Here is a 25,140-nt window from a genome sequence, read left to right as displayed (position 1 = left end):
GCTCTCCGTGCCCGCGCGCTCGTGCCTGTGTGTGTGTGTGTGGGCTCGTGAAAATGTATTAGGATTTTAAGCTTAAAGTTGAAATCTGAAGTTGGCACATACATTTTTAGACTTTTCAATTAATGACATATACACATTGATTATTGAATGATATAACTTACAAATTCCTGATTAGCTTAGTCGTGGCAACTGTCGTAGCCCATCAGAACCCAAAATATAAGCTTGTTTTACTTAATTGTTAAACAAGTCAATTGTAAACAAACACTGTATTGCCTCTAAAATGTTGATATCACGAATGGTCAAAACTTGCATCCATAGCCCTGTCTGTGAATTTGAAAGTGGTTACATTTCTCCAGCCCCATCTCTCAGCTGTTTACCAGAACAGTGGTGGGGTAAAGGTTTTGTTATTGTTTGAACAACAGATTTCCCCTTTAATGGGTCCATCGTCGCACACAAAAGTGATGATGCACTGCGCTCACTCTCTGAGATGTGCATTCTGGGCGTCTTGTCGCATTGATCAACTGCCTCCTTTCCTGCAGTTCAACTCTGCAACATGCAACCACCCTGCTTTCATGTGAGGTCTTATGAATTACCTCACGAGGACTAGATTAAATACAACTTAGAATGAGAGTTTAATTGTTTATATGCCCTCACCGTATTTAATGAGGACCAGGATGTGTGGGGGAGTTAACAAGACATGCACTTCGCTCTTTCCTAGGCTGGAACAGAATGGTGATCAAGAAGATTAATATTTGTGATGGTCCATCGTTACATTGCCTGTTTGGAGCTGTCCATGTTCTGTAGGCTTGTAGCTGTATTTAGAACCTAATTATTAGCTTTGCCTGACCTTTCTGTCTCTTCTCCTTGTAAATTAACGTAGCTTTGAACAACAACACCTATCACACCTGGTATTCCCATTCCCAATTCATTTTAGTTTCACTTGAAAACAATTCAAATATAGTCTCTTACTGACCCAATAGGATCCTGACCCACTGACCTGAGACAGCTGTGAGGAGATGCAGGGATCAGAAATCCATCCTCCCCTAGCTCAGCACAGGATACATGTTAGAGTATAACATCTTCAGAATGTATCTATAATCAATCAACTGGTCAATCAATCAATATGGATTATGCAGCATATATGTTATGTTTTGGTTAGTTATTGTTCCCCTTGCTGTTCCTCAGAGACTGAGCAGTTTGCAAATTACGTAAGTGCAAGCAATAGCCTCTGCTTTGGCTCTGTCAATTTCCATAAATCCTTAGATCAATGTGTATAAGTGCATCTGCTTACTCGTTTAGACTGGAGCATACTGGCTTGACTCCATCTTTTGCACCTCTCATTTCTCCTGAGGGGCAGTGATTACAATAGTGCAGGGTTGAGTAAGTAACAGTATAGTCTACCCTCTCTCTTCCACGAGCTATAAGTCTATTGTCTACACTCTGGTTCTCTCATATAGCCTCCTTTCCATTTTCTCACTCTCTTTACCTGTTTCTCATTCTCAGTCTTTCATTGTGACAGTAAATCGCTGAGTTACTATGAATGACCATGTACTGGTGCCTTAGCAACTGGCGATCACTTGAACCATAGAGACCATGCAGTGTACACAGACACACCATAGGGCCTTCACAGAGGATTGTGAGAGCAAAACGTGAAGCTACAGTTGTAGGATCTTAATTTGATCACTTATGTTGCTGCGAATGCACCGCATGAAATGCAGTTGAGCTTTGTGATTGACATAAATTCACTGAAAACCCACACTAACACATGGTTGTATTAACAGTATTCCACTTTTCATGTAGCCAAAATTTGGTCATCTATTAGCCTAACAGCCAATCAAGCAACATTATGGAGTAAACGTTTAAATCCTGTTGCAGTAAGATTATTTTGCTGTGACAATCCTGCTGTACTGATCAATTATGTGAGATGAACTAGCCAAGGAGTCGATTAGTTGTTAATAAATCCTTATTAGGCCCAGTTTTGGTCAGCAGGGGCAAACGTAACACTGATCTCAGAGGAAAAACATGTTGACCGTCTGTCCTTATCTTTTGCTCCAGTAACGTCCTATGTAAATAATAGTTATAGAAGGAAGAAAATAAATAATCACATTTTTATATCCCCTTTGTTGGTGCTGGGTGACAAGGAGGACCTCATTATCACCTTTCTTAATAAACACCCAACCTCACCTGGGTGACAAGGAGGACCTCATTATCACCTTTCTTAATAAAGTCCCAATCTCACCTGGGTGACAAGGAGGGCCTCATTATCACCTTTCTGAATAAACACCCAACCTCATCTCTGCCACCTCATACACCCTCCTGCCTTGCTGGCGGACATGCTGCGCTTCCACTCTATATCCCACTCGAAATGCAGAATTAATACCTAGGTATTACATGGTGATTAATGCAGTGGTGATGTAAGTAAATGCAGTTACATACAGTACCTGTGTATGTGAAGCAGGTGTAGCTTGTATAACTGATGTCTGTGTAGTGGTACTCATGTTGCTTTCAGACATAGCTCACATACTCCCAGTGAGCACTATATGAATTTTGTATTTAACTAGTCATGTCAGTTAAGAACAAATTCTTATTTACAGTGACAACCTAGGAACAGTGGGTTAACTGCCTTGTTCAGAACGACAGATGTTTACCTTGTCAGCTTGGGGATTCAATCTAGCAACCTTTTGGTTACTGGCCCAACGCTCTAACCACTTGGCTACCTGCCGCCCCATTAAATTGACCTGCCTTTAGTTTGGAATGCAATCTAAGGGAACTTAGACTGACCATAATTCAGACACGTGGCTACAACTACTAGTCTTCCTACTTATGAAAGGGGTCATTGAGGCATCTTGTGCCCTTGGACTGTTGATGACTTGGCCCTTACTGCCTGGATTTGCAAGAGGGCAAGTCGTTAGATTAGTTTATTGATCAATCTAATTGCTGCTCATGTAAGGATGTAAATAAGTACTGAAGTAAAATGTGTTTAAATGGTGAGGATGATGAGAAATTACTTTGTGCAGCTGGGAGAAAAGGAAGTGCATGACTGAATGCAGTTTGGTGGGGTTTTGGGACAGGTAGGGTATATGTGGGTTTGTTTAGGTTAGAAGTGGAAGAGGGAGCTGCTGGATGGGAATGGGTAGGAGGTTTCTTTTCACGCAGCCATGGCTGTGGGTTGTAATGCTTCACTCCACGTCACATAAGAAACACAGCAGTGAGTTTATGTGGAGGGAGAGTTTTGAAATCAATATCATGCTTTTAAAGTGGATGTGTCAGCTTTAACGTGAGGAGCCTACTGACCATACAGACACCCTGCCAGCTACTACGACCTTCAGCTATCTGGGAGGAAACTGCTCTTGAGTTTAGAAGGAGATCCACTCTACTTAAAATGAGTGAGAAAAGTGCACCTACATGGAAAGTAGCTATACGTCTACGTAATTACACTAGAGAGACAGTGTGGCTGTCACGGCAGCTTCTAACCAACACAGAGTGAGTAACAGATCCATGCTGAACTGAACATAGCAAGACTGGTTACTCCTTTGGGGGCTGGAGCGATTAGCATAAGCAGAGTTGGGCACAGACCCTAGTAATTAATGGAGAGAGAGAGGGAGGCATCCTATTACACTAAAGACATGCTGCATGGCTAACCTTGCCACACTTTAACAGGAAGTCATCTAGGTTTTAAGGAGATCCACACGGAGACCGACTCGTCTGGAGGGCTGGGGCCTAGATAGATGGACATATTGTTTTATCAAACAACACCAGCTCTTAGTCTATCATGTGGCATGCTGTAGTACATTGAGGTTCACATGTGTAACTGTATGAACACACATCATGCACATGTAGGTGAGCATGTGCATGATACACATCGACACAGTCCAACTCCAATAGGGAAATGCACAAACCAATCAAAAGCTGGTCACTGGGATATCTAACACAGCTCTTGCTCCCAAAAGAAGTGGAGCAGGACACCCCTTAAAAAGCAGTGGGGTTTGTCCCTGCGCTCCTGTATAATTAATATCCCATGCAGAGAGGAATGAGGCACCCAGCTAAAAGCACTCAAACTGGGGCAAATATAGAATACAGGCCTCTCACGCCACCATTACACTGCCAAACAGAGAGGAAAGTTACACTCACTTGTTCCTCCTTCATCTACAAGATAACACTGGCTCCAACAACCTTTCCTCTGAACATACACCCAACAGTCATCTGACAAATCCTAAACACCAAAATGATTTGATCTTCATGACCTGCAAAACCACAAGATGTTCTGTCTTTCCAGTTTCGGACTGAAAGATCTGGCATGGTGAGGGAGTGTTTGTTCAGTTTATTCATCACTTTTGTCCATTAGCTATACATGCTGGCATAGCCATTACCTCAGCCAGACCATACCATCTGACATGAGGGTGTCACTCAGATTTATCCCACTCAAAATATAACCCATATAAGACAGTTTTTTTTTTTAATGTTGAGCCCTCCCTGTTGACATACTTGCTCTACCAGTTTTCACAGAAAACACTAATGTGTGGCTCTCAAATATCACTATGATCATTGAATGAAATACATGTCTTTCAACAGCTTAGTCTCTAAAACTACAGTGATTTAGCTAAGTTTTGATTGAGATTGTTTTTCATTTGAATGTTAAGTGTTAACTGAATATGTTTCTTGCTCTGTGCTAATTGGTGGACCAGACATGGACAGAGACATTAGGGACAGCAGGCAGGGTGATTATTATGGACGTGAATGTGACTAGAGGCTTTTCAACGGATCGTCATGTTTTTTATCTGACATTAGGCTTATTGTCAGAATTCCCTCAGATTCATCTGATGTTTATTCACATGTTCATACGTGTATTTATATTAAGTTTGTGTATGACTTACAAAAATAGGATTTAGTGTGACATATATGAAATAACCAAGTTAGCCACACAGGACACTGTACAGCAGGATGCAACTACCACAACAATATCACAGGGCATGTTTGTGGACAATAACATACACCTACTGTATGTAGTCACTTGCTATTGGTATGTGTGGCCAAGGTGATTACTGATGGATATAGGCCTGTCTGCTCCACTGGCTTCCAGTCAAAGCTCGTATACACTAGAAGACCATGGTACTTGCCTACAGCGCAGCAAGAGGAACTGCCCTTCCCTACCTTCAGGCTATGCTCAAAACCTACACCACAACCCGAGCCCTCCGTTCTGCCACCTCAGGTCTCTTGGCCCTCCTACCCCTACAGGAGGGCAGCTCCCTCTCATCTCAGTCCAAGCACTTCTCTGTCCTGGCACCCCAATGGTGTAACCAGCTTCCCCATGAAGCTAGGACAGCATAGTCCCTGCCCATCTTCCAAAAACATCTAAAAACCTACTTCTTCAAAGAGTATTTTAAATAATCCCACATTACCCCCTCACCTCGCCCCATTTAAAAAATAAAAAAGGATTTTGTGATCTAATTCTTGCACTTGATTTTCCCCTCTTACTAGCTCTGACTTTGCTTTTAGCTACTTCATTGTGGAAGAATCTACTTACTATGACTATCTTAAGATGAATGCACTAACTGTAAGTCGCTCTGGATAAGAGCTTCTGCAAAATGACTAAAATGTAAGTGTTTTGTGTGAGTGGTGTGGGCAGCAGTGATGATGAGGAATGGCACACTGGCACTGAGCACGGGGACCACTGACACACATGGCCTAGCCAAATGTTTTGCGTGTCTGTTGCTGGGGGAGTCCATTATCAGAGAGAGCAGGCGTTAAACCCAGGCCATGGGATAGCATGATGATGCACTGACCACGGCTTCCTTAAAATGCTCACTTATTGCTATCCCAACCACTTCAGCCAAGTGTCTGAGTCCTTCAGTATCTCATAATTTACTAGGGTGTTTATCTGCCTACATATATTGTCATTCATGTTATAGTATGTTATGCCTCTGTGCTTGAGTCTCAGTAATCATAAGGGCTCTTGAGCTAAGTTAGTATACATAATTCAAGAATCATTCTCTATCATTTCTGTCCTCTCATCAAAATAGAGGCTTTCATAGTTGATGTGAGTAATTTACCCAAGGTAAGGCATTGGAACAGTTGGAACAGAGCAACATTATGTGTTGGCACTATCAAGTCACGTTACTTGAAGTGTTTTAGAAAACTTAGATCCAAAACTAGTTGATAGACGGTTTTAGTAAAGGCTTTGCCTTTGATATTTGAATATGGCTGGCTTGAAGAAGATATAGCCAAGATGTGCAATTTCTCATTCTTTTCTTCCTATAGTTTCAGATGACCCAATCTGTTGTGGTTTGTGTATGAATGGATTTGTATAGTTCATTATAGTGCTGTAAGTGCTACATATGCATTCTCTCTTTTCGATGTGCACAGTAATAGAGGAAATCAGTTAAGTGGGAATGCCTGTTTCATAGCAATAACCTTTTCATGTTTTATCTCCCATGAGAGACTGCAGCAGGTGAGTGGAACAGGGAGGGAGGTGGTGGTGGAGCTCTGAGCTAACTCAGCATTCTGAGGCATCATACAGCTTCAGCAGCACATGTTCAATCTCGACTGTCTCTACTGTCTCTACTGGCACTCTCAGATCATACTCTGACAGGGTGATCTAATTACAACCTAAAACTAAAAACAGCCAGCAAGCATTTCAACCTTGGATGCATACCATGGTTACCAATGGCTGTTACTGGGCTAACAAACGTCTTCCAAACAAATGTTCAATCAATCAGTTCAATATGACTTCCATTTTGCAGTATAAAGGATCTGGTGTAGGCTATTTGTTGATTTGTTGGAGAGAAAACCAATAGAGTCGTTTTTACATTTGCATACATATGTGTATGTTATGTGAATTTTGTTTCTGGACTTGACTGTCTGCATAGCATTAGTTTCATTCATTGGCGATATAATATAATTTTTGATCAATGAAAGCCACTTATGATATTAGCCGCTGATTAAAATGTTTTTATTACCTTTATTGTAGTTAACAGGGAGTCATGCTGAGACCAAAGTCTTTTTCACAGATGAGCCCTGAATACACATCAATACACATCAAACACATCAATATTCACATCAATATTCACATCGATATAGCAAACGCAAAACACATACAGGATGATACGGGAGGGGCTGAGCCAGCTGTGAATGAGGCCTTAGCTGTTTATGTTGTTGGTAGTTACATTGCAATGTCTCTATTTATTGACACAGCTTTTAAACTGTCAGTCAAGGCCCTTCTAGAACTGCAAGGGAGTTCACACAAAGGCTAAGAATCTCATGTACTAAAACGTAGATGGACAATTATTAGGCAAGGCCTGTAACTTGATCCCTACACGGTAAAAATAATGCATGTTGTTTTTAAGGTAATTTACTGGGAGCCAGTTACCTGTAAGTTACTGAAGGAAACAGTATGTTACATACAGTATAGTATGTTACAGGAGTTGTTTTAACCCCACGGAAACAGTCCTTGATTCACAGAAAACAACACTATCCACCCTCATCATGTGAAAAGGTCCCCAGGGTTCTAATTTAACATATTTTGCTAACACTCTTATCCAGAATGACTTACAGTAGTGAGTGCATTCCGTTTCATGTTTGTTCATACTGTTCCCCCATGGGAATCAAACCCACAACCCTGGCATTGGGAGTGCCATGCTCCACCAACTGAGCCACACAGCACCTCACACATTTTCTCTCTTCTCTCTCATGCAGATTCATGCCTAATAACATTTAAGAACAAACTCAAACAAACACACTTTACATGAAACAAATACACTATATATACAAAAGTATTTATCTAAAATTACACATACTGCATGTAATACACACTCATAAACAGGCAATGCAAATACATTGTCACAAACGCATACAGTAAGCCCAGAGAAAGGCAGATGGATGGAGGGAAAGTTACATAAGAGAACGTGACATGCTTTCATCTCTAGGAGGCATGAGTCTAAAAGGGAGAGTGTGGGAGGGGTTGTAGGAGAGAAGGGTCTGGTTGCAGTTTTATTTTGTTTAGCATTGACTCAATGCTGTCTCCTACACTTACAATGGCACTGTGACTGAAACATCTACAGACATAGGATCTTAATTTGAGGCAGTTTGCTACAGCAGGAAAATAATCTTACAGCTATAGGAAATCTGAATTAATATGTGGATTATAACTAATGGACATTTTTTGTTGGGTTTGATACATTTTTCATGATGGCAAATCAAGTCTGAAATGCCAAACTTTAGAAGCAACAAAAAAAGTGATCAAATTAAGATCCTACATCTGTAACTTACTTCAAACATTTCCTGATTAAGCATTTGATATACTTGACATGTGCACGCATTCTGTGGCACACTCTACTTTGCAGCCTTTTAACTTAATTACATTGTGTATTCACTATCTCAATGCATCCTCTCAAACAAACCACATGCTTGCGATGTTGTTGTGTATTGTTAGATATTACTGCACTGTTGGAGCTAGGAACACAAGCATTCTGCTACACCTGCAAGAACATCTGCTAAATATGTGTATGCGACCAATGCAATTTGCAGAGTAGAACCCACAGCAAAATCCAAATATCTCCAATTTTTTTGTGCTCAATATCATTGACTTAATTCCATATTGAATGTTAATATCCATGCAGTATTCTGCTCAGTGGTTTTGTCCTTAAACTAGCAGGTACAGCACACTCAGACTTACATACAGTATTTATTATGGTCACATTTCTATCTTTATTGATCTCTGTCCATTAAGCTTCTTATTTAGTGTTAATTCAGTTCCATGTAGCAGAGTCTTGGTAGTGAAGCTGCTGGGTGTTTATTTCCCAACGGTATGGCTCCTATAACCATCTCTGATGAGTGTGTGATGTGTTCTGACAGAAAGGCCTGCTGATTGGTTTCCTTGGAGGAAGGTTATATTCTCAGTTGTAAACTCAGCATTGTCTTTGGCTCCCTCCCACTGAAGGGTGAGGCCTTGCCAGCCTAGACACAAAGGGAAAATAACCACCCTCTCAAATAGAGCTGATAGGTGCAGTGCAAGTGCTTGCTTGCTCTGGTCAGTCTGCAGTGTAGACATTATGTTTGGGTCGGCATCAGTTCTGTGCATGGGATTGTACTGTATGAGTGGGATTGTAGGTAGGTAGTCCTGTGTGCAGTCGGTTCCTTCACCTGTAATGCAAACAGGACAATGGCTCATGATCAGCACTTCTAAAACATATTTGCTCCAAACAGAAATAATACAGTTAAAGGATCTTCATTTGACCCCCCTGTTGCAGGAGAGCTTTCCCTTAATGCAGGACATGTAAAACTTGTAGTGTAATTGAGGTTTAAAGAAGGTTTCTGAAGGTTGTCATTTCCACTTTGAAATTTCAGACTTGATTTTCCATTACGTAAAAAGTGTATTAACCCCTACAAAAATATCCATTAATTATAATCCACATAATAGTTCAAATTTCCTGTTGCTGAAGGATTATCTTCCTGCTGTAGCAAATTAGCTCAAAATAAGATCATACATCTGTACGTTATGTCTTTTGGGTTATTTTCACTTGCCTATTACAGTGGTGGAAATTTGACTTCCTAATGGTTCATTCAAATTACTTCCTGGCTTTCTGTAACACTGATTTATCACAACTCAACAAGCTAATCACACATCTATTACGGAAACACCCCCACACCCAAACCATGACAACATACAGTAATTCACTTGAGTGTGTTATAATGCACTTTGCCTCTCATTTATAGTTAGACACTCACTCATTCGTTTTCTGTAAATGTTGTTGATACATGTTCTGTTGAGAACACCAGATCAAATTGTCACGCCCTGGTCTAAGTATTTTGTGTTTTTCTTCATGTATTGGGTCAGGCCAGGGTGTGGCATCGGGTTTTTTGTATTGTGGTGTGTTTTGTCCTGGGGTTCTGGTGTGTATGTATTGGGATTGTAGCTAGTGGGGTTATCTAGCAAAGTCTATGGCTGTCTGGAGTGGTTCTCAATCAGAGGCAGGTGTTTATCGTTGTCTCTGATTGGGAACCATATTTAGGCAGCCATATTCTTTGAGTTTGTCGTGGGTGATTGTCCTGAGTGTCTTGATGGCCTTGTTTGATGTTAGTTGACACAAGTATAGGCTGTTTTCGTTTTGTGGTGTTCGTGTTTAGTCGTGTTGACGTTTGTTTAAATAAACATGGATCGCAATCGACACGCTGCAGTTTGGTCCGACTCTCCTTCACTATATGAAAGCCGTTACACAAATACATCACAATCTGCCTTGGATGATGTTTACACACACAGCCATGCATGCTAACAAGCACATGCTTTCACACATATGCTCAGACACATTCATGCATGCACACACATTGCTTGTGCTGCAGGTCAGAGGTAAGAATGAGGAAGGGTGGCTCGCATGTTGGCTTAATGTATTATAATATGAGATTAGCAGTTTGTCTCAAGATAAAACCTTTGGACAATGCATTTAGGATACAAATGACGCACATGCCATGATACCACTTTGTCTAGAATTTCCTCAACGATGTGGTGATCGTTTCCCGTATCTACTGTATATTACAGTACTGTTTCTCTCTTCAGTACCAACAGTCTGTAGGCATTCATGGAATAAAGATAAAGAAAAGGTTAGTGGACATTTTTCAAAGATAGTTGTTTCATTTCCTTTCGCTGGAGAGTTCAATTAGTCTCATGGAATGTGTGTTAACGGCTCAAGTTCCTTCATTAGTGAACAATATGATACTTTTCCAATGTTCCAGGTTTTACTCTAACAGCTGCATATCATACATTATTAATAACGATGTTGCTGTATTGATACGGATAGTTGACCGTGTTGAAGAAAATGTTGGATGTTCTGAGAGCAATGTCACAGACTTAGATGTTGGATATTCTGCACAGGAAGTTGACAGCAGTTAGAATTGATTCTCAGTCCAATGACAGGTCTCCATAATTGAGCCCATGCAGGGATGCTGCTAATTTGTTTTCACACCAGTGAAAGAATGGAAGCAAGTCTGTCACCTTTGCTGGGCTTGTGAGAGAAAATGTTGTGGTGACAAGGACACTAACACTCTCTTCTCTTCCTTCTGGACTTACCACAACCTGTCTTCATTTCAGAAACCCAACCAGAAGGTTATTTTTATGTGGAGGACAGGACAGATGGAAACAGTCAGTGTGAAAACAAAGTAATTGAATTTCATTTACACTTGTGGGTTGAAGTGTTATTGTGGTTGTTGTTGCTGCAGTGATTGTTATGGTTGTTGTTATTTTTTTATTTAAAAAAAAAAAATTCACCTTTATTTAACCATGTAGGCCAGTTGAGAACAAGTTCTCATTTACAACTGCGACCTCGCCAAGATAAAGCAAAGCAGTGTGACAAAAAACAACACAGAGTTACACATAGGATAAACAGTCAATAACACAGAGTCAATAACACAATAGAAAAATCTATACACAGTGTGTGCAAATGGAGTAAGGAGGTAAGGCAATAAATAGGCCATAGTAGCGAAGTAATTACCATTAAGCAAATAAACACTGAAGTGATAGATGTGCAGATAAAGATGTGCAATTAGAAATACTGGTGTGCAAAAGAGCAAAAAGTAAATAAAACCAATATGGGGATGATGGGTGGGCTATTTACAGATGGGCTATGTACAGCTGCAGCGATCGGTTAGCTGCTCAGATAGCTGATGCTTAAAGTTATTGAGGGAGATATAAGTCTCCAACTTCAGCAATTTTTGCAATTCGTTCCAGTCATTGGCAGCAGAGAACTGGAAGGAAAGGCGGCCAAAGTGGGTGTTGGCTTTGGGGATGACCAGTGAGATATACTTGCTGCAGCGCATTCAACGGGTGGGTGTTGTTATGGTGACCAGTGAGCTGAGATAAGGCGGAGCTTTACCTAGCAAAGACTTATAGATGACCTGGAGCCAGTGGGTCTGGCGATGAATATGTAGCGAGGGCCAGCCGATGAGAGCATACAGGTCGCGGTGGTGGATGGTATATGGGGCTTTGATGACAAAACGGATGGCACTGTGATAAACTGCATCCAGTTTGCTGAGTAGAGTGTTGGAGGCTATTTTGTAAATGACATCGCCAAAGTCGAGGATTGGTAGGATAGTCAGTTTTACGAGGGTATGTTTGGCAGCGTGACTGAAGGATGCTTGGTGTAATGGGTGCGTGCTGGTGACAGGGAAGTCAATCGCAGGAGAGTGAACTTGGTATAAACGGAGCGGTTTAATAAATGCTAAAAAATCTCAGAAAACCAATATATACAAAAATAATATGTACAGGTACAAATCCCCAGTTGTGCAACAGAGGGCTCTGGGTGAGAATGGTGTTGGCTCACCTGGGGTGACGCCAGAGTGCCCTGCCTGCTGCCTCGATTTTTAGAGGAACCAACCCGGCACTGACCGGAAGTGTGACCTCTGCGGCCACAGATGGTGCACGAGCGGGAACCCCCTCCGGTCTCCCTGCGCGCTTCCCCTCCCGGCTCCATGGGTATCGGAGAGGGGGTGCGAGAGGATGGAACCACCAGACCCTGATCTGAACATCCGCGAGTAGGCAGCAGGTTGTTCAGCCGGGTGGACAGGTCCACCAGCTGGTCAAACGTGAGGGTGGTGTCTCTGCAGGCCAGCTCCCAACGGATGTCCTCGGGCAGACCCTGTTGTTCCATCCCACACCGGCAGCCAGGGTCCTAAACTCCAGTGCAAACTCCTGGGCGCTCCTTGTCTCCTGCCTCAGATGGTAGAGGCGTTCACTGCCCGGAAGACTGCCCGGAAACGGTGGGTGAACTCCTCAAACTGGTCCAACGCCGCATCTCCCTCTCTCCACACGGCGTTGGCCCACTCCAGGGCTTTCCCGGTGAGGCACCCTCTCACGGCCAGATGGAGCCGGGTGGACGGTGGCCAGGTATAGCTCCAGTTGAAGTAGGAACCCCCGGCATCCCGCAGCCTCTCCGCCGTACTCCTGGGGCAGGGATAGATGAATCCCACTGGACTCAGGTGGAAAAGGGGCGCTCAGGGGAGACCCCGGTTGTGCTGGTGGAGGCACTGGAGGACCTCCCTGTCTTTCCCAGCGGTCCATTTTCTGGACAATGCGGTCCATGGCGATACCAAGATGGTGAAGTATTGCTGCATGCTCCTGGATGCGCTCCTCCACCTCTATGGCCGGGGTACCTTGTCCTGCTGACTCCATAAATGGGTTGGTGATTCTGTAATGGGTGCGTGCTGGTGGCAGGGTAGTCAGGCACAGGAGAGTGAACTTGGTATAAACGGAGCAGTTTAATAAATGCTAAAAAAAACTCTGAAAACCAATACATACAAAAATAATATAAACGGGTACAAAACCCGACACACACCAGAACATGACTTGCACAAAACATGCAACAAACAATCTCCGACAAAGACATGAGGGGAAACAGAGGGTTAAATACACAACATGTAATTGATGGGATTGAAACCAGGTGTGATGGAAGACAAGACAAAACCAATGCAAAATGAAAAATGGATCAGTGATGGCTAGAAGGTCGGTGACGTCGACCGCCGAGCACTGCCCGAACAAGGAGAGGGACCAACTTCGGTGGAAGTCGTGACACTATGTTGCAAAATACGAAGCCGATTCTAGATTTAATTTTGCTCTCTGGATTTGGGTGAAGGAGAAGCTGGGGAGGCTTGCTCTTATTCTGAATAGACTTTACAGTGTCCCAGAACTTTTTGAAGTTAGAGCTACAGGATGCAAATTTCTGTTTGAAAAAGCTAGACTTTGCTTTCCTAACTGACTGTGTGTATTCGTTCCTGACTCCCCTGAAAAGCTGCATATCGCGGGGACTATTTGATGCTAGTGCAGTGCGCCACAGGATGTTTTTGTGCTGGTCGATGGCAGTCAGGTCTGGAGTGAACCAAGGGCCATATCTGTTCTTAGTTCTACATTTTTTGAAAGGGGCATGCTTATTTAAGATGGTGAGGAAATTACTTTTAAAGAACAACCAGGCATCCTCAACTGATGGGATGAGGTCAATATCCTTCCAGGTTACCCCGGCCAGGTCGATTAGAAAGGCCTGCTCGCAGAAGTGTTTTAGGGCGCGTTTGACAATTGTGAGGGGTGGTCGTTTGACCACGGACCCATTACGGATGCAGGCAGTGATCGCTGAGATCCCGATTGAAAACAGCAGGTGTATTTGGAGGGCAAATTGGTCAGGATAATATCTATGAGGGTGCCCATGTTTACGGATTTAGGGTTGTACCTGGTGGGTTCCTTGATAATTTGTGTGAGATTGAGGGCATCTAGCTTAGATTAGGACGGCCGGGGTGGTAAGCATATCCCAGTTTAGGTCACCTAACAGAACGAACTCTGAAGATAGATGGGGGGCAATCAATTCACATATGGTGTCCAAGGCACAGCTGGGGGCTGAGGGGGGGTCTATAACAGGTGGCAACAGTGAGAGACTTATTATTAAAGCTTGAAGCTCGAACTGTTTGGGCATAGACCAGGAAAGTATGACAGAACTTTGCAGGCTATCTCTGCAGTAGATTGCAACTCCTCCCGCTTTGGCAGTTCTATCTTGTTGTTGTTGTTATTGTTATTATGTTCTATCTTGTTATTGTTGTTGCTGCTGTGGTTGTTGTTGTCAATGTCTAGTGTGTGTTGCATGTGTGTCAGAGAATACGAGTGAGAGTGTGAATGAATGTGTGTTTTTAAGAAAGAAATCGCAGTGGGGTTTTTGCCTTTCAGACGTCACTCTCTCTGTCTTGTGTGCCGTCATCTCCAGGCCTCTGCTGCCTCAGGCGGGTGGAGGTGGCATATCTAATATACCCCTTTATCTGTTTCATTAGTACACATTGCAGTAGAACCTGCAGCTTGCAAAACCTTCAACAACAATAGACCGTATCAGAGTGAATCGCTCTAGCACAGTTTCTTTAAATGTAATGAGTTTCTCTCAATTTAATGAGTCAGTCAGACTTCTGTATTGTCTTTTCTGTCTCCGATTCTGTATCTGATTGTATCAGTAGGACACAAGGTACATTCACTACCATGAGTGAAACCTACTGGAAAAAGGCACTGCATAGGGTTCCGTGTAAAGTGTTAACTGGGATAGGTTTTTTGTGCCTTTTTCCATTATACAAGCCTCTCAACGGTCAATGGAGGTTAACTAGACCACTTAATTTCTCAACACCCTAGTTTGCTTCTTTTGTCAATGAATCCTTTCTCCTGAGAGGTTGTTGTTGTTATTGTAAGTATCAGGGTTGTAAGGTGTGCGTGTACTATACCGTAAATTCTTGTTTGGAGTTGAAAAGATCAATTTGATTTACATTTTATATTGACATTGCTTTGGCTCAGTTTGTTGAAGGTCAAGGATGTTGGAAGTTGTGGACCATGCACAAAAATAACTGTGATGCACCCATCTTAGAAAAATAACCTAATTGTCCTTTGTTCTTCTATAATGTAATCACTAAGCCCTTCATGTCCAGGTTGGACCCTGGCTCTATCACTACTGTAGTGTGGTTGTAGTGTGTGTGCCTGACAGTGCCTGCCTCCTCTCAGACCTGGACACGTTTAAAATATATTTTAAGCAAAATAATTTCTTAACATAGTGTATGAATTGGATTCATAACATATCACACAAATTGGATGATGTAGTACACAATTGGATGATGTAGTACACAAAAAACTGGGACCTGTTTTGGCTCATGAGCACCACTTACAAAACTACTGGCTGAAATTATACAAAAGTTCTGGAGCATCGCTTTAATATTCCAGTGGTGTTAAGTGGAGTTATGCAACCCCATCAGCCTCTTCTGGCAGCAGCAGTACTGCTGTCAGCCCTAATCTATGGGCAGCAGTGTATATCTGCCTATACATTAGGGACTATGCATTAAAGCACCATTCAAAATTTATGAGGTGGCATCGTTCACATGTTATCGTTTGGGCCAGATGCCATGGTGAACACAGTGCCCTCCCGGAAAAAATACCTTAAGTGCTGGCGCAAAAGCTGACCCAGAAACAAGCTTTCCCCTGTACAGTACATAACGTCCCCCTCTGTCCCTCCCCTCCTCCGTGTAGGCTCCAACAGTATTAGCAACTCTCTTACCGGAGCACCACAGTTTAGGTGCACGCCCTTTCAAGTGACACACAGTTAAGAGTACTGACCTAGATTTGTGTTGTAGAACTGAAGAGAGCTGTGGGGGTGTTCTAGTGCTCTGTTCCTTCACGTTTGTATTCTAAGCTCCCTCGCTTATAATCTCTCCCTCTCTCTTTCCCTCACCCTCCTTCTCTCCCTCCCTCTCATCTCTCCCCTGCAGTGGATAGCCTTCGCCTCCCTGTTCTTCATCCTGGTTTCCATCACCACCTTCTGCCTGGAGACACACGAGGCCTTCAACCCCATCATCAACCGGACGGAAATTGACCCGCTGGACAACAGCACGCGGGTCTACCAGGAGACTGAGACCGTAGTTTTCCTCACCTATATTGAGGGGGTCTGTGTGCTGTGGTTTACATTTGAGTTCATAATGCGAGTGACGTTCTGTCCGAGCAAGCTGGAGTTTTTCCGTAACACCCTCAACATCATCGACTTTATTGCCATCATGCCCTTCTACCTGGAGGTGGGGCTGAGTGGGCTCTCTTCCAAGGCGGCTAAGGATGTACTGGGTTTCCTACGCGTGGTACGCTTTGTCCGGATCCTCCGGATCTTTAAGCTGACTAGGCACTTTGTGGGACTGCGTGTCCTGGGTCATACACTCCGAGCCAGCACCAATGAGTTCCTGCTCCTCATCATCTTCCTCGCCCTGGGTGTGCTCATCTTCGCCACTATGATCTACTATGCTGAAAGGATTGGTGCCAAGCCCAATGACCCCCGAGCCAGCGAACACACTCACTTCAAGAACATTCCTATTGGATTCTGGTGGGCGGTGGTGACCATGACAACCCTTGGCTATGGAGACATGTACCCTCAGACATGGTCTGGCATGCTGGTGGGAGCGCTGTGTGCTCTGGCTGGTGTGCTGACTATCGCCATGCCAGTGCCTGTTATTGTCAATAACTTTGGGATGTATTACTCCCTGGCGATGGCCAAGCAGAAGTTACCAAAGAAAAAGAACAAACATATCCCCCGCGCCCCACTTCTGGGCTCCCCCAATTACTGTAAGTCGGAGGTAACCTCACCTCACCACAGCACGCAGGACGACACATGGCCCCTGGCCCCACAAGAACCACCAGAAGAGATCTTAGAAATAAACAGAGCAGGTAGGAAAACTTTCTGCCGAATGTCCATCTGAATCTCAATGAAAAGAAAATAAATTCTCAATTACCTGACTGAACTCCCCTGCCTTCACACCTCCTCCTCCTCCTCCTTATCCTCCTTATCCTCCTCTCTCCACCTTCTCCTCCTCCTCCTCCTCCTTATCCTCCTCTCTCCACCTCCTCCTTCTCCTACTCATCCTCCTCTCTCTACCTCCTCCTCCTTTCTCCACCTCTACCTTCTCCTACTCATCCTCCTCTCTCCACCTCCTCCTTCTCCTACTCATCCTCCTCTCTTCACCTCCTCCTCCTTTCTCCACCTCCTCTTCCTTCTGCTAACTCACCAGTCAGAAAAACAGCCATTCTCCACACCAGGAGCCATTGAATATGGAAAACCCCTACATGGCAGTATGTTGACCAGTGACCACTCCACTCATACACATATTTCATCAACTCCACTGCCCACTCGCCAGACATTATCAACTCATACCACACCAAACCAAACCTCATACCACACCAGACCAAACCTCATACCACACCAGACCAAACCTCAATACCATACCATACCACACCAGACCAAACCTCATCCCACATCAGACCAAACCTCATACCACACCAAACCAAACCTCATACCACACCAGACCAAACCTCATACCAAACCAGACCAAACCTCATACCAAACCAGACCAAACCTCACACCATACCAGACCAAACCTCATACCATACCACACCAGACCAAACCTCATACCACACCAGACCAAACACATACCACACCAGACCAAACCTTATACCACACCAGACCAAACCTCATACCACACCAGACCAAACTTCATACCACACCAGACCAAACCTTATACCTTACCATACCATACCACACCAGACCAAACCTCATACCACACCAGACCAATCTCCCTCTCAACTACCTTTTCATCTCTACCCTGACCAGTTTAATGCAGTGATGAAAACACCAAAGGTAACACAGGGGCACATACATTAGCCATCCATCCTGACAGCAGATGTTAAATAGCATATTTCATCCACTCAGATGGAAAATACATTACAATTTATGAATCACACATAAGACTATTAAAACCATACATTTATTATATTTCCTAGTTAACTTATCTGTGTGTGTGCTGTCTCAGGAAAAATACTGCAGGGCTATGAAACAAGTTTAAAGCCTGCAGACATATTGTTCATTTGGCTGATTGCCAAATGTATTTTTATGATGTATAGGCCAGGTAGGTCAAGTTTTAGAACACCTACTCATTCAAGGGTTTGTCTTTATCTTTACTATTAAATAACACATATGGAATCATGTAGTAACCTAAAAAGTTTATCAAATCAAAATATATTTTATATTTGAGATTCTTCAAATAGCCACACTTTGCCTTGATGACAGATTTGCACACTCTTGGCATTCTCTCAACCAGCTTCATGGGGTAGTCACCTGAAATGCATTTCAATTAACAGGTGTGCCTTCTTAAAGTTCATTTGTGGAATTTATTTCCTTCTTAATACGTTTGAGCCAATCAGTTGTGTTGTGACAAGGTGGGGTGGTATACAGAAGATGGCCCTATTTGGAAAAAGACCAAGTCCATATTATAGCAAGAACAGCTCAAATAAGCAAAGACAAACGACAGTCCATCATTACTTTAAGACACGAAGGTCAGTCATTATGGAACATTTCAAGAACTTTGAAAGTTTCTTCAAGTGCAGTCGCAAAAACCATCAAGCGCTATGATGAAACTGGCTCTCATGAGGACTGCCACCGGAATGGAAGACCCAGAGTTACCTCTGCTGCAGAGGATGTTCATTAGAGTTACCAGCCTCAGATTGCAGCCCAAGTAAATGCTTCACAGAGTTCAAGTAACAGACACTTCTCAGCATCAGCTGTTTTTTATTATATGAATTTTTATTTCACCTTTATTTAACAAGGTAGGCTAGTTGAGAACAAGTTCTCATTTGCAACTGCGACCTGACCAAGATAAAGCAAAGCAGTTCGACACATACAACAAGACAGAGTAACACATGGAATAAACAACATACAGTCAATTATAGAGTAGAAAAAGTCTATATACGGTATGTGCAAATGAGGTAGGATAAGGGAGGTAAGGCAATAAATAGGCCATGGTGGCGAAGTAATTACAATATAGCAATTAAACACTGGAATGGTAGATGTACAGAAGATTAATGTGCAAGTAGAGATACTGGGGTGCAAAGGAGTAAGATGAATAAATAAATACAGTATGGGGATGACGCTATTTACAGATGGGCTATGTACAGGTGCAGTGATCTGTGAGGTGCTCTGACAGCTGGTGCTTAAAGCTAGTGAGGGAGATATGAGTCTCCAGCTTCAGTAATTTTTGCAGTTTGTTCCAGTTATTGGCAGAAGAGAACTGGAAGGAAAGGCGGCCAAAGGAAGAATTGGCTTTGGGGGTGAGCAGTGAGATATGCCTGCTGGAGCGCGTGCTATTGTCATGTATTGTCATGTTGTGTCTTGTTCCTGTTCTTTCTCTTCACCCTGTCTCCCTCTGCTGGTCGTATTAGGTTACCTTTTCTTCCCCTCTTTCCCCCAGCTGTTCCTTGTCTTCCCTAACCACCTCGTTCACCCCTTTTCCCACCTGTTCCCTTTTTCCCTCTGATTAGGTCTCTATATCTCTCTCTGTTCCTGTTTCTGTCTTTGTCGGATTCTCGTTTGTGTTACTCATGCCTGAACCAGACTATCGTCGTGTTTGCTGCTACCTTGTCCTGTCCTGTCGGAATCTGCCTGTTCAGCTAACCTTGTCCTGTCCTGTCGGAATCTGCCTGTCCATGTGAGCCTACGTGTGTTTCGTCATTAAAGAAACTCTGTTTTGTTAATTCGCTTTTGGGTCCTCATTCACGCACCTGACAGAAGAATCCGACCAAGAATGGACCCAGCGACTTCGGATCCTCTCCACTCAGCCGTCGAGATCCAGGGAGCGATGCTAGGCAGACACGAGCAGGAATTGTCTGCTGCTCGACATGCCGTTGAGACCCTGGCCACCCAAGTCTCCAACCTCACAGAACAGGTTCACCATCTCCGCCTCGATCCACCGGCCACTTCCAGGGCTTTCGAATCTCCGGAGCCCAGAATCAATAACCCGCCGTGTTACTCTGGGGAGCCCACTGAATGCCGCTCGTTCCTCACCCAGTGTGATATTGTGTTTTCTCTCCAGCCCAACACTTACTCCAGGAGCACTGCTCGTATCGCCTACGTCATATCTCTCCTTACTGGACGGGCTCGTGAGTGGGGCACGGCAATCTGGGAGGCAAGGGCTGAGTGTACTAACCAGTATCAGGACTTTAAGGAGGAGATGATACGGGTTTTTGATCGATCTGTTTTTGGGGAGGAGGCTTCCAGGGTCCGATCTTCCCTATGTCAAGGTAATCGATCCATAACAGACTACTCTATTGAGTTTCGCACTCTTGCTGCCTCCAGTGGCTGGAACGAGCCGGCTTTGCTCGCTCGTTTTCTGGAGGGTCTCCGCGCAGAGGTAAAGGATGAGATTCTCTCCCGGGAGGTTCCTTCCAGCGTGGATTCCTTGATTGAACTCGCTATTCGCATTGAGCGACGGGTTGATCTTCGTCACCGAGCTCGTGGAAAGGAGCTCGCGTTCTCCGTTGCCCCCCTCTCCGCATCACTACCATCTTCCTCTGCCGGCTCGGGTGCTGAGCCTATGCAGCTGGGAGGTATCCGCATCTCGACTAAAGAGAGGGAACGGAGAATCACCAACCGCCTCTGTCTCTATTGCGGTTCCGCTGGTCATTTTGCCACTTCATGTCCAGTAAAAGCCAGAGCTCATCAGTAAGCGGAGGGCTACTGGTGAGCGCTACTACTCCTGTCTCTCCTTCAAGATCCTGCACTACCTTGTCGGTCCATCTACGCTGGACCGGTTCGTCAGCTTCCTGCAGTGCCTTGATAGACTCTGGGGCGGAGGGCTGTTTTATGGACGAGACCTGGGCTCGGGAACATGACATTCCTCTCAGACAGTTAAGGGAGCCCACGGCCTTGTTCGCCTTGGATGGTAGTCCTCTCCCCAGGATTCAGCGTGAGACGCTACCTTTAACCCTCACTGTCTCTGGTAATCATAGCGAAACCATTTCTTTTTTAATTTTTCGTTCACCTTTTACACCTGTTGTTTTGGGCCATCCCTGGCTAGTTTGTCATAATCCTTCTATTAATTGGTCTAGTAATTCTATCCTCTCCTGGAACGTCTCTTGTCATGTGAAATGTTTAATGTCTGCTGTCCCTCCTGTTTCCTCTGTCTCTTCTTCACAGGAGGAGCCTGGTGATTTGACAGGGGTGCCGGAGGAATATCACGATCTGCGCACGGTGTTCAGTCGGTCCAGGGCCACCTCTCTTCCTCCACACCGGTCGTATGATTGTAGTATTGATCTCCTTCCGGGAACCACTCCCCCCCGGGGTAGACTATACTCTCTGTCGGCTCCCGAACGTAAGGCTCTCGAAGATTATTTGTCTGTAGCTCTTGCCGCCGGTACCATAGTCCCCTCCTCCTCTCCCGCCGGAGCGGGGTTTTTTTTTGTTAAGAAGAAGGACGGGTCCCTGCGCCCCTGCATAGATTATCGAGGGCTGAATGACATAACAGTGAAGAATCGTTATCCGCTTCCTCTTATGTCTTCAGCCTTCGAGATCCTGCAGGGAGCCAGGTTTTTCACTAAGTTGGACCTTCGTAACGCTTACCATCTCGTGCGCATCAGGGAGGGGGACGAGTGGAAGACGGCGTTTAACACTCCGTTAGGGCACTTTGAATACCGGGTTCTTCCTTTCGGCCTCGCTAACGCTCCAGCTGTCTTTCAGGCATTAGTCAATGATGTCCTGAGAGACATGCTGAACATCTTTGTTTTCGTTTACCTTGACGATATCCTGATTTTTTCACCGTCACTCCAGATTCATGTTCAGCACGTTCGACGTGTCCTCCAGCGCCTTTTAGAGAATTGTCTTTTTGTGAAGGCTGAGAAGTGCACTTTTCATGCCTCCTCCGTCACATTTCTCGGTTCTGTTATTTCCGCTGAAGGCATTAAGATGGATCCCGCTAAGGTCCAAGCTGTCATTGATTGGCCCGTCCCTAAGTCACGCGTCGAGCTGCAGCGCTTTCTCGGCTTCGCGAACTTCTATCGTCGTTTCATCCGTAATTTCGGTCAGGTGGCAGCTCCTCTCACAGCCCTTACTTCTGTCAAGACGTGCTTTAAGTGGTCCGTTTCCGCCCAGGGAGCTTTTGATCTCCTCAAGAATCGTTTTACATCCGCACCTATCCTTGTTACACCTGACGTCTCTAGACAGTTCGTTGTCGAGGTTGACGCGTCAGAGGTGGGCGTGGGAGCCATTCTTTCTCAGCGCTCCCTCTCTGACGACAAGGTCCATCCTTGCGCGTATTTTTCTCATCGCCTGTCGCCGTCGGAACGTAACTATGATGTGGGAAACCGCGAACTGCTCGCCATCCGCTTAGCCCTAGGCGAATGGCGACAGTGGTTGGAGGGGGCGACCGTTCCTTTTGTCGTTTGGACTGACCATAGGAACCTTGAGTACATCCGTTCTGCCAAACGACTTAATGCGCGTCAGGCGCGCTGGGCGCTGTTTTTCGCTCGTTTCGAGTTCGTGATTTCTTATCGTCCGGGCTCTAAGAACACCAAGCCTGATGCTTTATCTCGTCTCTTCAGTTCTTCAGTAGCCTCCACTGACCCTGAGGGGATTCTCCCTGAGGGGCGTGTTGTCGGGTTGACTGTCTGGGGAATTGAGAGGCAGGTAAAGCAAGCACTCACTCACACTCCGTCGCCGCGCGCTTGTCCTAGGAACCTTCTTTTCGTTCCCGTTCCTACTCGTCTGGCCGTTCTTCAGTGGGCTCACTCTGCCAAGTTAGCCGGCCACCCTGGCGTTCGGGGTACGCTTGCTTCCATTCGCCAGCGTTTTTGGTGGCCCACCCGGGAGCATGACACGCGTCGTTTCGTGGCTGCTTGTTCGGTCTGCGCGCAGACTAAGTCCGGTAACTCCCCTCCTGCCGGCCGTCTCAGGCCGCTTCCCATTCCCTCTCGACCGTGGTCTCACATCGCCTTAGATTTTGTCACCGGACTGCCTTCGTCAGCGGGGAAGACTGTTATTCTTACGGTTGTCGATAGGTTCTCTAAGGCGGCTCATTTTATTCCCCTTGCTAAGCTTCCTTCTGCTAAAGAGACGGCACAAATCATCATCGAGAATGTTTTCAGAATTCATGGCCTTCCGTCAGACGTCGTTTCGGACAGAGGTCCGCAATTCACGTCTCAATTTTGGAGGGAGTTTTGCCGTTTGATTGGGGCTTCCGTCAGTCTCTCTTCCGGCTTTCACCCCCAGTCTAACGGTCAAGCAGAACGGGCCAATCAGACTATTGGTCGCATCTTACGCAGTCTTTCTTTTCGCAACCCTGCGTCTTGGTCAGAACAGCTCCCCTGGGCAGAATACGCCCACAACTCGCTTCCTTCGTCTGCGACCGGGCTATCTCCTTTTCAGAGTAGCCTCGGGTACCAGCCTCCGCTGTTCTCATCTCAGTTCGCCGAGTCCAGCGTCCCCTCCGCTCAGGCTTTTGTCCAACGTTGCGAGCGCACCTGGAAGAGGGTCAGGTCTGCACTTTGCCGTTATAGGGCGCAGACTGTGAGAGCTGCTAATAAGCGTAGAACTAAGAGTCCTAGATATTGTCGCGGTCAGAGAGTTTGGCTCTCCACTCAGAACCTTCCCCTTAAGACAGCTTCTCGCAAGTTGACCCCGCGGTTCATTGGTCCGTTCCGTATTTCTCAGATCATTAATCCTGTCGCAGTGCGACTTCTTCTTCCGCGATATCTTCGTCGCGTCCACCCGGTCTTCCATGTCTCCTGTGTTAAGCCCGTTCTTCGCGCCCCCGCTCGTCTTCCCCCCCCCCCCCCCCCCATCCTTGTCGAGGGCGCACCTATCTACAGGGTCCGTAAGATTTTGGACATGCGTCCTCGGGGCCGTGGTCACCAGTACCTAGTGGATTGGGAGGGGTACGGTCCTGAGGAGAGGAGTTGGGTTCCCTCTCGGGACGTGCTGGACCGTTCGCTGATCGATGATTTCCTCCGTTGCCGCCAGGTTTCCTCCTCGAGTGCGCCAGGAGGCGCTCGGTGAGTGGGGGGGTACTGTCATGTATTGTCATGTTGTGTCTTGTTCCTGTTCTTTCTCTTCACCCTGTCTCCCTCTGCTGGTCGTATTAGGTTACCTTTTCTTCCCCTCTTTCCCCCAGCTGTTCCTTGTCTTCCCTAACCACCTCGTTCACCCCTTTTCCCACCTGTTCCCTTTTTCCCTCTGATTAGGTCTCTATATCTCTCTCTGTTCCTGTTTCTGTCTTTGTCGGATTCTCGTTTGTGTTACTCATGCCTGAACCAGACTATCGTCGTGTTTGCTGCTACCTTGTCCTGTCCTGTTGGAATCTGCCTGTTCAGCTAACCTTGTCCTGTCCTGTCGGAATCTGCCTGTCCATCTGAGCCTACGTGTGTTTCGTCATTAAAGAAACTCTGTTTTGTTAATTCGCTTTTGGGTCCTCATTCACGCACCTGACAGCTATGGGTGGGTGCTGCTATGGTGACCAGTGAGCTGAGATAAGGCAGGGCTTTACCTAGCAGGGACTTGTAGATAACCTTGAGCCAGTGGGTTTGGCGATGAGGATGAAGCGAGGGCCAGCCAACGAGAGCGTACAGGTCGCAGTGGTGGGTAGTATATGGGGCTTTGGTGACAAAATGGATGTTACTGTGATAGACTGCATCCAATTTGTTGAGTAGAGTGTTGGAGGCTATTTTGTAAATGACATTGCTGAAGTCGAGGATCGGTAGGATGGTCAGTTTTACAAGGTTATGTTTGGCAGCATGATTGAAGGATGCTTTGTTGCTAAATAGGAAGACGATTCAAGATTTAATTCTGG

At 45.2% G+C, this 25,140-nt stretch overlaps 1 protein-coding gene across 1 annotated transcript in view; it reads left to right on the top strand.

The window, feature by feature from the left end:
* Positions 1-25,140, top strand: part of LOC100135903 (Shaw-related potassium channel protein Raw1) — a gene marked incomplete at its 3' end in the record, with an annotated part of 32,077 nt that overhangs the window by 633 nt on the left and 6,304 nt on the right. The window contains 1 exon segment of the mRNA NM_001124272.1: positions 16,261-17,200. Within this exon segment, the coding sequence (NP_001117744.1) occupies positions 16,261-17,200 (940 nt within the window).

This window comes from Oncorhynchus mykiss, chromosome 26 (assembly GCF_013265735.2).
Source record: "Oncorhynchus mykiss isolate Arlee chromosome 26, USDA_OmykA_1.1, whole genome shotgun sequence".
NCBI lineage: Eukaryota > Metazoa > Chordata > Actinopteri > Salmoniformes > Salmonidae > Oncorhynchus > Oncorhynchus mykiss.
The sequence above is the reverse complement of the archived record's forward strand: the minus strand, read 5'-3'. Positions and strand labels throughout refer to the sequence as shown.